The sequence below is a fragment of the Cheilinus undulatus genome, linkage group 20, assembly GCF_018320785.1.
Source record: "Cheilinus undulatus linkage group 20, ASM1832078v1, whole genome shotgun sequence".
NCBI classification, from domain to species: Eukaryota; Metazoa; Chordata; class Actinopteri; order Labriformes; family Labridae; genus Cheilinus; species Cheilinus undulatus.
The window spans coordinates 12,882,087-12,895,379 of record NC_054884.1 but is presented as its reverse complement, the minus strand read 5'-3'; the positions used below and the strand labels follow the sequence as shown (position 1 = coordinate 12,895,379).

Sequence of the window (13,293 nt, the reverse complement as noted above, 5' to 3'; positions counted from 1 at the left end):
AAATCACAGAATCAGTTTTCTATATGACACTCAAAGTGTACTTTACTGTTGTGTGTGGTGGTGCTTTCACTCACAGTGATGTAGAAGATGGTGACTACGTTGAGAGCCGAGGTGAAGATGGTGCTCATGCGTTTGACAGACGGCTCATCCAGGCTGTCATACGTCGGCAACACCTGCCTGTTAGAGACAAGCAGCCCAACAAAAACAACACACTTTGTATACTGCATGGCAAAAGACCACACTAATACAACAGCTGCTGTGCATTCATGTACTGTCTGGATGATCAGAAACGCAACCAGTTCTTTGGAGGGTTACTTTGGCTGGGAGAGCGGGAAAGTAGATCCTGTAATAGTAAGAGTTTGTATGAAAGTGAAGAAATTTGAGGAACGTACTGCAGTTTTTGAAGCGCCATCATTTGGAGGCCCTTTAGTTTTAAGTTCTTATAAGTACTTGCCTTTCAACTATGGATGAATTTCAGCTATTGTGCTTGTTTCAGCATATTTACATCTATACAAAGAATTAAAGTTGGGATGCTCACATGTTGTTGTGCACTGTCCCAACTCAGTAAATGCAATAAACAGATCAAATCTGTGTCAATCAATAATCAAATGATGTATTTATCTCTTATCACATTATTGTCTTAAACTTTGATAAAGGTTATTTTTGGGTGGTTTAGCAACTATAGTTGACTTCTTGAGACAGTCAGCAGTTTTGTATCAAATTAAGACTTTTATTAAATCTAAAAAGCTTTTATCAAATTTCATTTTCTGGCCTGATCGGAAAATCATTAATGCTTATTCCTCATGACATATATATGCAAAATTATCAGCACTGCTTACTCAGGATTGGACACACCAACTGCTGTTAAAATTAAACCAAATTAATGTCTTTAAAGTACAAAATATCCCAATACTAGATCTAACCTGCTACACATCTATGTTTTAAAGACATTAAGGCAAGGCAGCTGATTTTGAAAGTTTGACTTTTTCATCCCCCAACCTGATTGGAAAACACATTACTTTTATTCAGTGGCATTATTTGAAAGATTTGTCAAGGTGCTGTGAAACTAGGGTTACTTAGGGCATCAAAAAATTACTCTTGGGTGTGTCAGTACAGGAGGAAAGTCTAAAAAACAACGGTAGAGAAGATACCCACACAACAAATCAATTGGGCTGAAAAGCCACACACACACACACACACACACACACACACACAAAGTTTCCATCTCATATACCAAAACATTTCCTGCTGCTTTATTTGCCTTTTTGCACAGTGAGCACCCACTGTTTGGCCACCCATGTCTTAATAAAAGTGATTTTATCTCAGCCTGTAAGCTTTTTGTAAGCATTACAGCCCAGTTCAATTAGTGTGTGGGTAACTCCTTTGCCTTTTTTAGTGACTGAAAAACAACTTCTCACTTTATAGAACAAAATATGAGGAGTCAGTAGACTCATATCCTGCAATGTAGTATGAGAAGTTGTGTACAACCACTGGTCACATTTAAAAGGGAGCGGCATGGAAAACAAAGTTTGATTATTTTATTAAATAACAATTCTTGATACTTTTTCTTTTATGAATGCAACTCTAGACTGATGTTAGTTATCACTAAAATTCTTGCTGTTATTTGGTAATGATTCTCAGCTCGGGTTAAACTGCACATTTTCTCTGTGTGACTATGAAAATTATATTATTAAAATTCCATGAGACGGAGAGTATTGCCCAACAACGAACTTTTTTAACATTTATTTACATATTGCAAATGTCCGCACTACATAGCCCCCACAGAGAACTTCCTGGTATGAAATATAGGATTTTAGACACAACAATAGTTAATGGCTTTTTTTCAGCTTAATGTTTACTATTTTACTATTAATTTGAATTATTTATAGGTAGATTATTCGAATGATCTGAATGTCAGTTCATGTATCAATTAGTTTAGGATGGATTTATGGCCAAGACAGCTATATGTGTTCCTGTAAAGCGTCCTTGGGTTTCTTGAAAGGCGCTATATAAATTCAAGATATTATTATTATTATTATTAATAAAGCTTCTTCTCATTGTTGTTTTGATGATCGTTTTCTGACTTCTGCGTCTCCCCTCTTCTCTCTAAATGCTTCTCCCTCTTCCCTCTATCTTCATCTCCCTCTTCTCTCTGTATATATCTCTGTCCATCTGTCTGCATCTCTCTCCCATCTTTCTGCATCTCCCTCTTCTCTCTGTCTCATGCTCGCTCTTCACTCTTTCTCTCTGTATTTCTGCAACTTTTCTTTCTTTTTGCCCCTCCATCCCTTTACATCTCCAAAACAACTTCAGCAGATGGCTGTTTAACACAAGTCTGGTACTGCTCAGGGTTTCCGTTATAGGGAGGATTTTCCTTGCCACTGAAACTATGCTAAATGTTGTCCAGTGCTGAGCTCATGGTGGATTAATATCGGGTCCATCTATATGAATAACACAACAAAGAGCACAGTCTCGACTTAGACTATGGCGCTATGCAAATAAAGATGGGTGATAGACTGGTTGACAAGTTGTGTTTGTAAGTACATCAGACATGTACATGAATGCATCAACTTTTTCACATTTTTATTGTTTTATAACAGACATATAATCAGCTGTATAATATGGCAGGTGATGAAGGCAATGTCATGGCAGTGGGGGTGGAGTATATGAAGAGTGTCTGTCTACATATGAGTGTGACATGGAGTGGGTGACAGCAGTCAAAACTGGCTGTGTTTGAACCTGCGAGTGTCTGTGAGAAAACGAACACATGTAGCTCTGTCCCTCTTTGACCTCTGCTAAAAGAGAGCCGAGAGATCCACCACAACATAAACCAGAATATTTACAGGCATTATATTTAACAGTGAGTGTCAGGCAGGTTTTAGAGCACTGTAAACTTCCCAGGCAGATCCTTGTGCTTGCCTCTTCTCTTTCACTAACGCCCTCGTATATATATGTGAAAGTAAGAAACACAGAATGACTGAGAGAGAAAAGGAAACTATAACTTTCTCTGCCTCTTGTTCTCTCTCTTTCACACGCTCTGGTTTTATGAGAAAGCGCAGTCCCGTGGTGCTATTCCTTTATGCTCGTTTAATCTGCAAACCAGTAAATCTGATAGCCAAGGTGAAATAGAACTGCATATTGTAAGAGGGGAGCTAAAGCATCTAATGGTCACTCTATTGTCCTGCATCAAGGGCTAATGTGACTTGTGCTGCCCTTAAATGGAGAAAATATGACATAAAATGTCTACTTTGAGAAGTGTTGGGAGGGCTGAGTGTGTGCTGTAGATATTATCATTAGCTCTGAGTCGAAACATGCTGCTAGAAGCATCACAGAGGGACAATTTGGCTGCATGTTTTTCTTATGTCCCTCTATTATGAGCTAACTGCTCCTCACTATTCAAAGCGTGCAGCCAAAAAGACAACAGGGCCAGCTCCCGTCTCGTCATAATGGTGATGTTAAGTAATGTTTTAACTCAAAGTAAACACATTTCATGAATGTAATAAAAGTCCAATGTGCTGAGAGCCGTTTAATCAGCCCGTGAAAACATCAGTGTGTGTCTGTGAGATGGCTGCACTCCAATGTGTTGATTAGTGGTTTGGCTTAACGGGGCGCTCGCCTCGCTCCGCCTGACCGCAGGCCAAGAAATCACCCTGCCAAATATCACTCGGCACTGCTCGTGGGAGCCCACGCAAAAAAACAGACACACTTTTTCTCTTTCTTCTACACGCACACCTCACTCCTTCACTAATGAACACGTCTGCTATGCTATAACATTGTGTATGCTTTGTGAGATTTTATTAATTAAAGTGTCGTTCAGCCTCCAGGCTACAGGCACCCACTCCTGCCACTTACCTCACTCTCTCTCACACAAACAAACCCATACAGTGCCACCACCCAAACATCTGGCCTCTAATGACCTCACTGTAGCACTCCAAAGCTACAGCTCTGGAAAATCAAGAGACCACAGTTTGTCTGTGGTCTTCTACCTAGGGTTGTGTTAAAATGAATATCATCTTTTTAATAGTACACATTTCACCCATATTCCCAACAGTGTTCACATTTTTGTCAGACCATAAACAGCAACAAAGGAAAATTCAGTACATTTCTAACAACTTTTGTCTTAGGAAGAATTCAGAAATTATTAATTCAAGGCAAGTGGGGATGGTTTTACATTTAATGTGGGAAAGTCTAGTTAGAAGGCTCTGCATGTAAATTACAGATCTTCTATCTGAAACACTTTATTTCTTCCCCTGAATTCTGCCTTTTTAATGACAATAATCAAGATCGCTGTTATCTGTATGCATGGCTGCTAAAAAGATGTTAGCAGCTGGGCTGAAGGCGCCCCAGACTCTCTTGATACAACTGTGGATCAGGTCAACAGAGATTTCCTCTCGACAACAAAGACAAGCTGCTTGATTTTTTGGCACCAAGAGCGGTGTTACCCAACAGGAATATTAAAGACAGGTGAGTTAAAACTTTATTATTCTGCTGTTTAAAAATGAATAGGAACTTCTTTTCATTACATTTTCATAGTCGCCTCTTTCTACTTAACCAGTTGTTTTCTGTTACTACCTAAATGACAGTAATTATTTTGGAAGGTGGGTAATAAGAAGAAATGTTGTATTTAATTTTTTTTACTCAATTTACTTGAACCAAAGAAAAGCATGTTGTTGCAGATGTCTAATTATTCCAAAGCTGTAGGACTTTGAACAACAATCATATTGAATTAAAACCATTCCCCTTAACCTGCTTAAAACACAGAGCAAGCGCCAAAGTGTAAAGAACAGAAAGACAGTGACAGAGCATGCAAATGGATGAAAAAGTAGAAAAAGATGAACACAGCGAAACTAAAAGGTCTGACTGAGCTGTGGAACATGTCAGAGATTAATCTCTGCAATCAGTGTGGGGAAAATTACAGAAATGCTAAGGCTGGTTTTAAACGTCTTGCTAGCTAGGTCTTCATCTATAAACAGTTGGAAGGTTTTTGAGCTTCAGATATAAGAAAACTGATTTGAATGGATTAAACTAAAGTAAAAAATTTTTGTAATGCTTGAAATTAGTTTTACTGGCAAGAAAAACAAGACAAACTTCAGGGCACTCTCATTTTTATGGCATGGTCACATAAACCCCCAAAGCCATTCATTAGCTATACGGCTTATCTCATTCAGGGATGCATGGAGGCTGGAGCCAATCCCAGCTATCACTGGACAAGAGGCAGGATAAACCCTAAACTGGTAACCAGTCAATCACAGCACCAACATTTATGATGTGTTTCAGGTTCAGTTCAGCCCAGCGCAGTACACAATTATTTGTGTTTCAACTCTTAAAGCACAGGAGAGTTGTCAAAAGAACAGATCCAAACTGTCCTACTTTTTAAGCACCCTTCTGTTTGGGTATCAAGTCACTACAGCTGTGTTTCCATCAGGGGGTCCAGTTTGATTCAGTTCGGTTTGGTATGGTTTGGTACACTAAACCCCAAAATAGTTTGCGTTTCCACAGACAACCGTGCTCTCACTTGGGTGGGCGGGGCTGTAAAAGCATGCATGTAAAGTCACAGACAGCGCAAGTCAGCTGTTCCAGCTGCAGAGTTATAGAAAGGATGAGTGACAGAAATCAGTTGGGAATAAGCAGTAAACGGCTTGATTTCAGCTGAAAGTGTTTAAAAAAAACTACATCTTAATGATGTTAACTGCTGTCAGTAAAGAGCCTCAGCTGATGGAATACGTGTCCAGAGACGGTTTGAGTCGTAACGCTACGTTAATATGTGAATATATCTAGTATAGCACAGTTTATGACAAAATAGGAAGGTTTAGAGCTGTACTGTGAGAATTCGCCGCATTGAAAATAAAATAAAAGTTCAGCTGGTGTTAAAGTCAAGCTAGATTAAGTCAGAAATCCGGGGTGCACTGATCTCGTTTAAAAATAGGCTGCAGCCTTAAGTTTTACGAGCCCATCCAACAACCACAGAACGATGTTTTCACAGGTTACCTAACGTAAGACGTAGATTAATAACTAGTTACAGATGCGAGTGAACTGTTCAATGGCATCGTATTCACAAATTGTCTGCATTAATTTAGTTTCTTATCCATCATGGATGGATCAGGCTGATGTGAGCCTTTGGCCTCTGCTTTGTGTTCTTAAAATCATCCAGATAAACATCAGGAAACTTGATTTGTGGCCAGATACCAATATCCATAGACTAGGAAACAGTTTGGATCTCCGTCGAGTCCAAATATTTCCCATTTAGGCAGATATTAGTCCATTTTTCTCCCATTTTCGCCCGCTTCTCACAGCAGACTTCCGTCTTTGAAGCACGGAGGCGAGCAGCTGAGTCACACGCTGACGTGACGTCAGTGCAGCCCTTATTGTTGTGTGTGTAGCTCCACCTTTTTGGTACGGTTAGGTAAGATTGGCACCCCTACGGAAGGGTGCTGAAAAGTGGGACGGTACGGGTCGTTTTTTTTTGGGACCCTTTCTCTAAGGAAATGCCAAAAAAAGCATGCCGTACCGCATCGAACTGAGCCGGACTGCTCGGTGTAAACGACCTATTTCTAACCCTAAAGGTTGAAGCTAGACTCACTGTGGTCCACTGATTGCTTGAAAGACTCGTCAATTCCCATACAACAGTGGTAGAAATGGAAAAACACGAAACACACCATGGTGGATTTCCAGAGTCATTTCAAGGTTGCTTTTGTTTTTTTCAGATATGTCCGTGCAAAGCACTGCCTCATGGATGACCTTGGAGGTGCAGACCCTGATAGGGATCGCTGGTAAAAAAGCTGGAGGGCAGCATAAGGCATAAGACAGGCTCCTAGCTTGTCCCACAACGAATGGCTGCAGGGGGCTCATGTAGACATTCAAGCAGTGGTGGACAAAATGTAAGAAGCTGAACTGTAACAGCTGAAGTGGCATTCATGGAATCAGAAATGGTTTGACCTAATGGATGCCATCAACAGTCAGACCTTTTAGTCTGGGAAGAAAAGAAGGCTTACACCCCGCCAACCAAATAAGGGAACAGTTGGCTGTGAAAACCCAAGCGATATCATGGTTTTACCTTACCAAACTGTACTTAACCAAACCAGACCTATGGGCAACTTAAGAGTCAGCAATTAATCTAACAAGCACGTCTGGAAGATGCAAATGGCACAGTGTAAAACTGCTTTGGTTCCTAAAACTTTAAGGTCTACAGATCTTTTGCAGACATTTCATACATCAGACATATGACGTCACTCACTATGGTGGACAGCAGAAGAGTGGCTGCTGCCATTTGGCTATGATGCATTATAGTTGCCAATTGTGTTCTAGGTGTATTTAAGAGCAATAGAAGCTAGAGAAAGTAATTCATCTTAAGGGCACTCACAAACAGAGAAACTTAACAAAAAGGTGTTCCTCTGTAAACAGGTCCCTTAAAGTCCTCATAAAGTGATTTAAAAAAATCTTTTTTTTAGGTTGCATGACTAATCACTGTGTTATGAACCACCAGACCAAATTTCAGTTATGAAAAAGTTTATAAAATTAAACTTCAAAATCATGAAAATTGAGACAGTAAAATCTGCTCTAGAGTGGTGTAGGTGTGTCCGTTCATTGAGCTGATGAGAAATATGATCCTCTCAAATTTAAAATAAAGCTTCTGATCAGGGTGTAGCTACCTGACTCTGTGCCAGAGCAAAGAGATAGAAGTTTGGGATTCAATTTACTGTTTTCTGGCACAAATCTCCTTGTTATGATACTTTTATTGACCTGTAGGCCACTGTGGCTGATAGATTTGTAAAATTTACCTCACAATGAACAAAAACACAGCATGTAGCTGGCTGTTAACTTTTAATGAAGGCAGTGACATTGGCTAACAACAAACTGTATTGAAATGAACTGCTCAGTGATTTTATATCATTGTAGTGTGTAGGGGGCCAGTGTAATTCCCAATCAAGACAGATGATGCCATAGGCTCATATATTTGCCCTGCTAATCGAGATGAACAACATAGAGGTGATCTGAATTTTTGATTCAGTCACACATAGATTGCACCTTTTCACCTATTTACAGCAACCTCATTCCAACATGTCTAGTGTGTTAAGACACAAATTTTGGATTTCACTTTACAGGGACTTTAAGCATACAAAAGCCTTGATGACCACCTTGCTGTCCTCATAAACACTTGTTTGTTTCACATTTTAATAAAAAGTCAAACATGGGAACAGTACAGCTATTTTCAGTAGTTAAAGAGTTTCGAAGGTTAGTAAACAGGAGCCAAGTTATACATTTTAATCCTAATGCACACCTGTGGCATTTTTTGTACAGTGTAATATTCAAAGTTCAATTGCTGTTTATAAATGCTGGTGTCCCTTTTTTTCCCAAGTCTTCATTTGTTGGTTTGGGGTTTTTTGATACTGCAATAAACACAGCTCTGTGGACTTGTCACTGGGGTATTATCGTACCGTGAGATTTTTAAATTTTTACATCCCTACTTGGCACTAGCATCAGTGAGTAGCATGTCCCTTTTGCTGTCCAGGCAGGGGCAGAGCCGACTACACAGACTGTATGATATAGTATGAAAAAAGTCTATCTGACCATGCCGTGAAAATAAAGGCGTTGTATTGTTCAAAAGAGAGTGCCTTGGAGTCTTTTCTTGGTTTGACGGCTATCCAAAGGGTACCTCAGAAATGCCTTTGTTTTGAATCCAGGGAGCGCTCCTTCCTGCAGTTCTGCAGTTTAACTTAATGACACTGTCCTCTATCTGTTGTTCGCTTTCTTTAAAGGCAAGTTTTATTCTTAAAGCATAAGAAAAAAGCAGAGGAGTGCACAAAGAGTGGTTTTAGTCTTTGGTTAATTCTAAGAAAAGCAAACCTGCTTTGGAGCAGAAACAGATGCGCTAACTATGAGAAGCACGTTAGCAAAAATAAGCAGCCTGCCTCAATTACGACTACAAATCCCTCAACAACCCATTATCTCCACCACAAATTTGTGTGTCTCTTTGTATGACAGACTCACCCCAATCCCTCCACTGTGGCTCTAAGGGATGATGCAAGTAAGCATGCGTAATTTTTATAGATTCCTACATGAAGCAATGAAAGCTTTAATTCATGGTGTAGCTGCAGGAGTTCGACAGCGGAAAACCCCCATTTAAAAACAACTACTGTCAGAGTTTCCCTTCTTTGAATCTTATTTTAAGATTTTTTGTAGTCAGTCTACTTTTAATGGTCCTGTGCGGGTGGAGGGGCAGGAGGAGTACTTACGACTGACAGGCGAAGGCCATCCCACAGATGGGGAGACAGCGAAACACACCCTCCCAGCGCACCACATTGACCTGCTCTAGCCACCAGCCGCTGAGCAGCTCATGTTTGAACGAGGACAGCACCATCTGAGGGGGAAGGAGGGGGGGTTACGGCCCGAACTAAATGTAGAAAAGTTGGGGGAAGAGCACGAAGAAGAGGAGGGAGGGAGGCTGCCATGCCGACGGCTCACAGACAGAATATGAAAGTTAAGGATGAGGAAAACCAAGAAAGGGAAAGAAGGAAGAGACATGACAAGAAACCCAAAACTGAAAAAAAACCTGCTGGAGGTCATGGAGGTGAAACATGTATGTAAAGAAAAACATACAAATTGCAAAGATTACCAAGACAAAAACCACCTCACAGGTTTTCCACCAATCAGCATGAATTTCTTACGTCCTGCTCCTTTAAATACCTGATTAAAAATAGCAGAATACTCCATAACCCTTCAGCCTCCCACACCCAGGCTGCTCATCCTGGGCGTGAAGTTGATGAAAACTCTCATTTCTCTGCCCTCATTACCACTGCCACCAAACACAAACACACACACTCATAGAGCACAAACAGCTCAGACCAAACCCAAAGTAAAAGATGAAAAAAATGGGGATGACTGAGAGGAGTGTGCTGAGGGATCGGGTAGGTGGGAGAGGAGTTTTTAAGGAGTGTACAGTTGCAGGAGAAACAGCAGGCTACCTTCACTCTACCCCACACTGCCCTTACCGAGGGATTTTTTTAGGGGTAAGGTTACCGTGGTTTACTTACGGGTGACAGCAGAAGGTTGTGGCGATAATGGGCAGGCACTGAATGACGCCCTTCAAGCGCCACAGGTGAACGCGCTCCACCCAGGAGCCCGAGATTATGCCATAGCGTAGTGACGACAACACTATCTACAGCACCGGCAGCAGGAGGACAAGGATGAGGAGGAGGAGGAGCAGTGGGACAGAGGGGAGCAAACAAAAGGGTGCAGAGGAGGAGGAGAGGAGGTAGTTGAGGAAAGTGAGGGACAGCAGGAAGGACACAAGGAAGAGAGAGGTGGTGTGATGAGCAAAGAGGAGAAGGAGGGAAAAATGACATCACTGTTAGAGGGTTAGGGGTCTGGGCTGGGCTGGGCCGGGTCTGGATCTGAAGCCAGACACACACCACACCAACGCTCCAGGCAATCGCCATGCTACACATCTACAGGTCACATTGCACAGAGAGACTGTAAACAGCAATGAAACGTCTGTGGAAGCAGCACTACACATTAGTGAAACAGAGCCACACACAAACTCAGTGTGTGAGTTCAAAGAGGAAATGAGCTGAATCACGAGAGGCAGGAAACTGATGCTGGATGTCACGGACACTACATGAATAATATTAATAACTTAGTGTTCAATTTTTCACAACAATGGCTGTTGAAAAGCTTCTCTGTGGTATTTAGGAAAACTGAAATAATTGTTTTCCTTATTGAAAGAGATTTAATAGACAATTATTTTGTAATATCTTATAATAAACTTAGCACAAAAAGTAAGAAAATTCGTGTTTGGTAGATTAATTATTTGTTGTAACAATGCTTCTTGGCAATAAACTGTTTTAAAGCCTGTTTATTTCCAGTGCAATATGGGATGAGCAGCAGAGCTGAGTATGTGGGTTGACCCCTTCTGCCAAATCTCCTCTGCCAATGCCAAACAGCTTATTATGCAATTGACTCTGATGCTGTACGTCAATGTAGCTCTAAACCTACACAGAGGTCTATGTGCTAGGGATTAGGGATGTAACGATATGAAAATTTCATATAATGGTTATTGTAACCAAAATTATCACGGTTATCATTATTATCACGGTATTGTTGAAATGTGCTCAAATGTTCAAAAAGTACTTATACACACACTGAAATCATTTACCAAATTTTTTTAAATAAAATAAAATAAAATAAAACACACAATGTACTTTGTTGGCACAACATTAAAATATTAACATCACACATACAAATGTGCATTAAAGATGGCACTTTATGGCCATAAGAGGTTGCTGCACTTTGTGCAAATTGTAGATAAGCTCCAAGAATACTTTTCTTTACATTCAGTGCTCAAGACTAGATCTAGTCTTACAGATCTAAGAAAAACTGGTACAGAAAGAACACTTTCACTGTTTCATGTACCTTTGTGTACAATCTCTCTCTTCCTCTCTCTCACTCACTCTTCCGCTCTCTCTCGCTCTCTCGAATTGAGTGGTATCACCGTGAGTTTTCAAAGTGCGGTAATCAAACACGGTTTTAATGGTAATTAAAATTTGAAGCGGTAATACTAACCGTCTCGAATTTTACCACGGTTTATAGTGATACCGGTTATCGTTACATCCCTACTAGGGATAGATAATATTATCAGCATGATATCAAGTGTTGTTGTCCATCTTTACATACAGTCAATGTTTTTACCTTACAACACATCTAATGCAAATTAATAGAACTCTGAGAATGAAAGGATCTTGTATATTTTGTGCTTCATATCATTGAATATCTTAATTGGAAACTACTTTTTGGAGCATAGAGGTGCAGAACATACACCGGGTATGAAGTATATAAAGAGTATAAAGATGTAACCACAGCATCATTAAATAATCAACAACTTGACACTTTATATTCTTTTAAAAGATACATATGTAAAAAAATCAATGATATCTTTATGCCACATGGCACACATGGTGTGCTTGCAGATTCAAAGTGATTGTCTTTGGCAGATGTAAAAGGATTCTATTTGACTTATGATCACAGAACATAAAGGTTTCTTCATTTAAATATGTTTATGTGCCAACAAATAAGCTAGCATGCCCTCATGATTCCTTATAGTAGCAAGAGTTTATGATTAAGTGTGCTGAATTTCTGACCTCCATTTACTTTGCACTTAAAGAGCTTAAATGTCTCTAGTGGCCATTTCTCAGTGGTGAAGTTTTCCCAGGGGAGGAACTTTGTTTCAGGCGATAAAGAGCAGCGCAGCAATTGTTTTCTGCCTGATGTGATTAAGCTCCAATTTGCTCTTTGCAAAAAAAGAGAAGCAAGACAATGTCAAATTGTAGAAGGAAAACACAGTTCAATATTCACAATACAACAGAGCAAACAGGGGGAGAATTAACACAGAATAAACACTATTCACAAAAGCTGTCTAGATTTATGTGGTATTAATATGTACTGAAGACAATATTAAAGGACAAATTGGCTGAGGAGTTAACTTAACAAATCAAGAAAACCTCTAACATTTAAAACCTTAAAATGCATAAACAAAAAATAGTACAGTTAAAGAAAAACTCTGAATAATGTCAGAAAAGCTGCCCTTAGACTTTAAGGGCAACAATGTACAAAATTATAAACTTCATATGAGCAATAAAAGTGTTTATGAGGGCATTTCTACCAGTGCATTTTGGTAATTAAGCTGAACAAAGCTAACGTGTATTTGTGCTTCTGTCTGTCAGAGGTCTCACCGTGAACATGAACAGGGTGTAGAACATGAGAGCCATGGCTGAGAAGGACTGAATGGAGGACATCATGTTTCTCTGCAGACTCAGAGGAAGCACGATGAACAGGGACACCGCGATCAGGAGCAGCACACGGAAACCAAACGTCACCTTAAAAAGAGAGCGTAAAAATAGAAATAAGTCGACATTTTGGAATGAAACTCATCCATACACTTGATTTAAGTTCATATTGTGCCTTATTTTAAGAGTAGTGTGATGGGCAATGCAGATGAGAGCTGCAGACACACATGAATAATACATGATAGAAAGTTTGAACACTGAGGGAAGAATATTAAAAACAAACAGATTTCAAACCTGTAAACCTAACAGCTGAGCAAAGAAATTGGAGCCCAGATCAGCTATCACAACATAGAAGGCAATACAGGTTCCCAACATCAAGCCGATCATACTACAGAATGAGAGGAAGGAGAAATTATCATCATTTAGTTTACAAATATATCCTGTTATTTTAATATCTGTAACTATTTCTTTAAATCAAGTATAATATACACTTCAAATCAGCATAATGTGAGTG

The 13,293-nt window shown here is 39.8% G+C and overlaps 1 protein-coding gene across 2 annotated transcripts in view; it reads right to left on the bottom strand.

Annotated features, from left to right (window-relative positions):
* The window catches only part of slc38a10 (solute carrier family 38 member 10), a 36,569-nt gene that overhangs the window by 19,276 nt on the left and 4,000 nt on the right, over nt 1-13,293 (bottom strand). Inside the window, exons 5-8 of one of the 2 annotated variants that reach the window (XM_041815016.1) lie at nt 13,074-13,167; nt 12,726-12,869; nt 10,032-10,156; nt 75-177 (exon numbers count right to left, since the gene is read on the bottom strand). In XM_041815016.1, coding sequence (XP_041670950.1) covers nt 75-177; nt 10,032-10,156; nt 12,726-12,869; nt 13,074-13,167 — 466 coding nt within the window. Of the gene's footprint in view, nt 1-74; nt 178-9,233; nt 9,359-10,031; nt 10,157-12,725; nt 12,870-13,073; nt 13,168-13,293 lie in introns of both variants that reach the window. The other variant, XM_041815017.1, reaches the window with a different exon arrangement.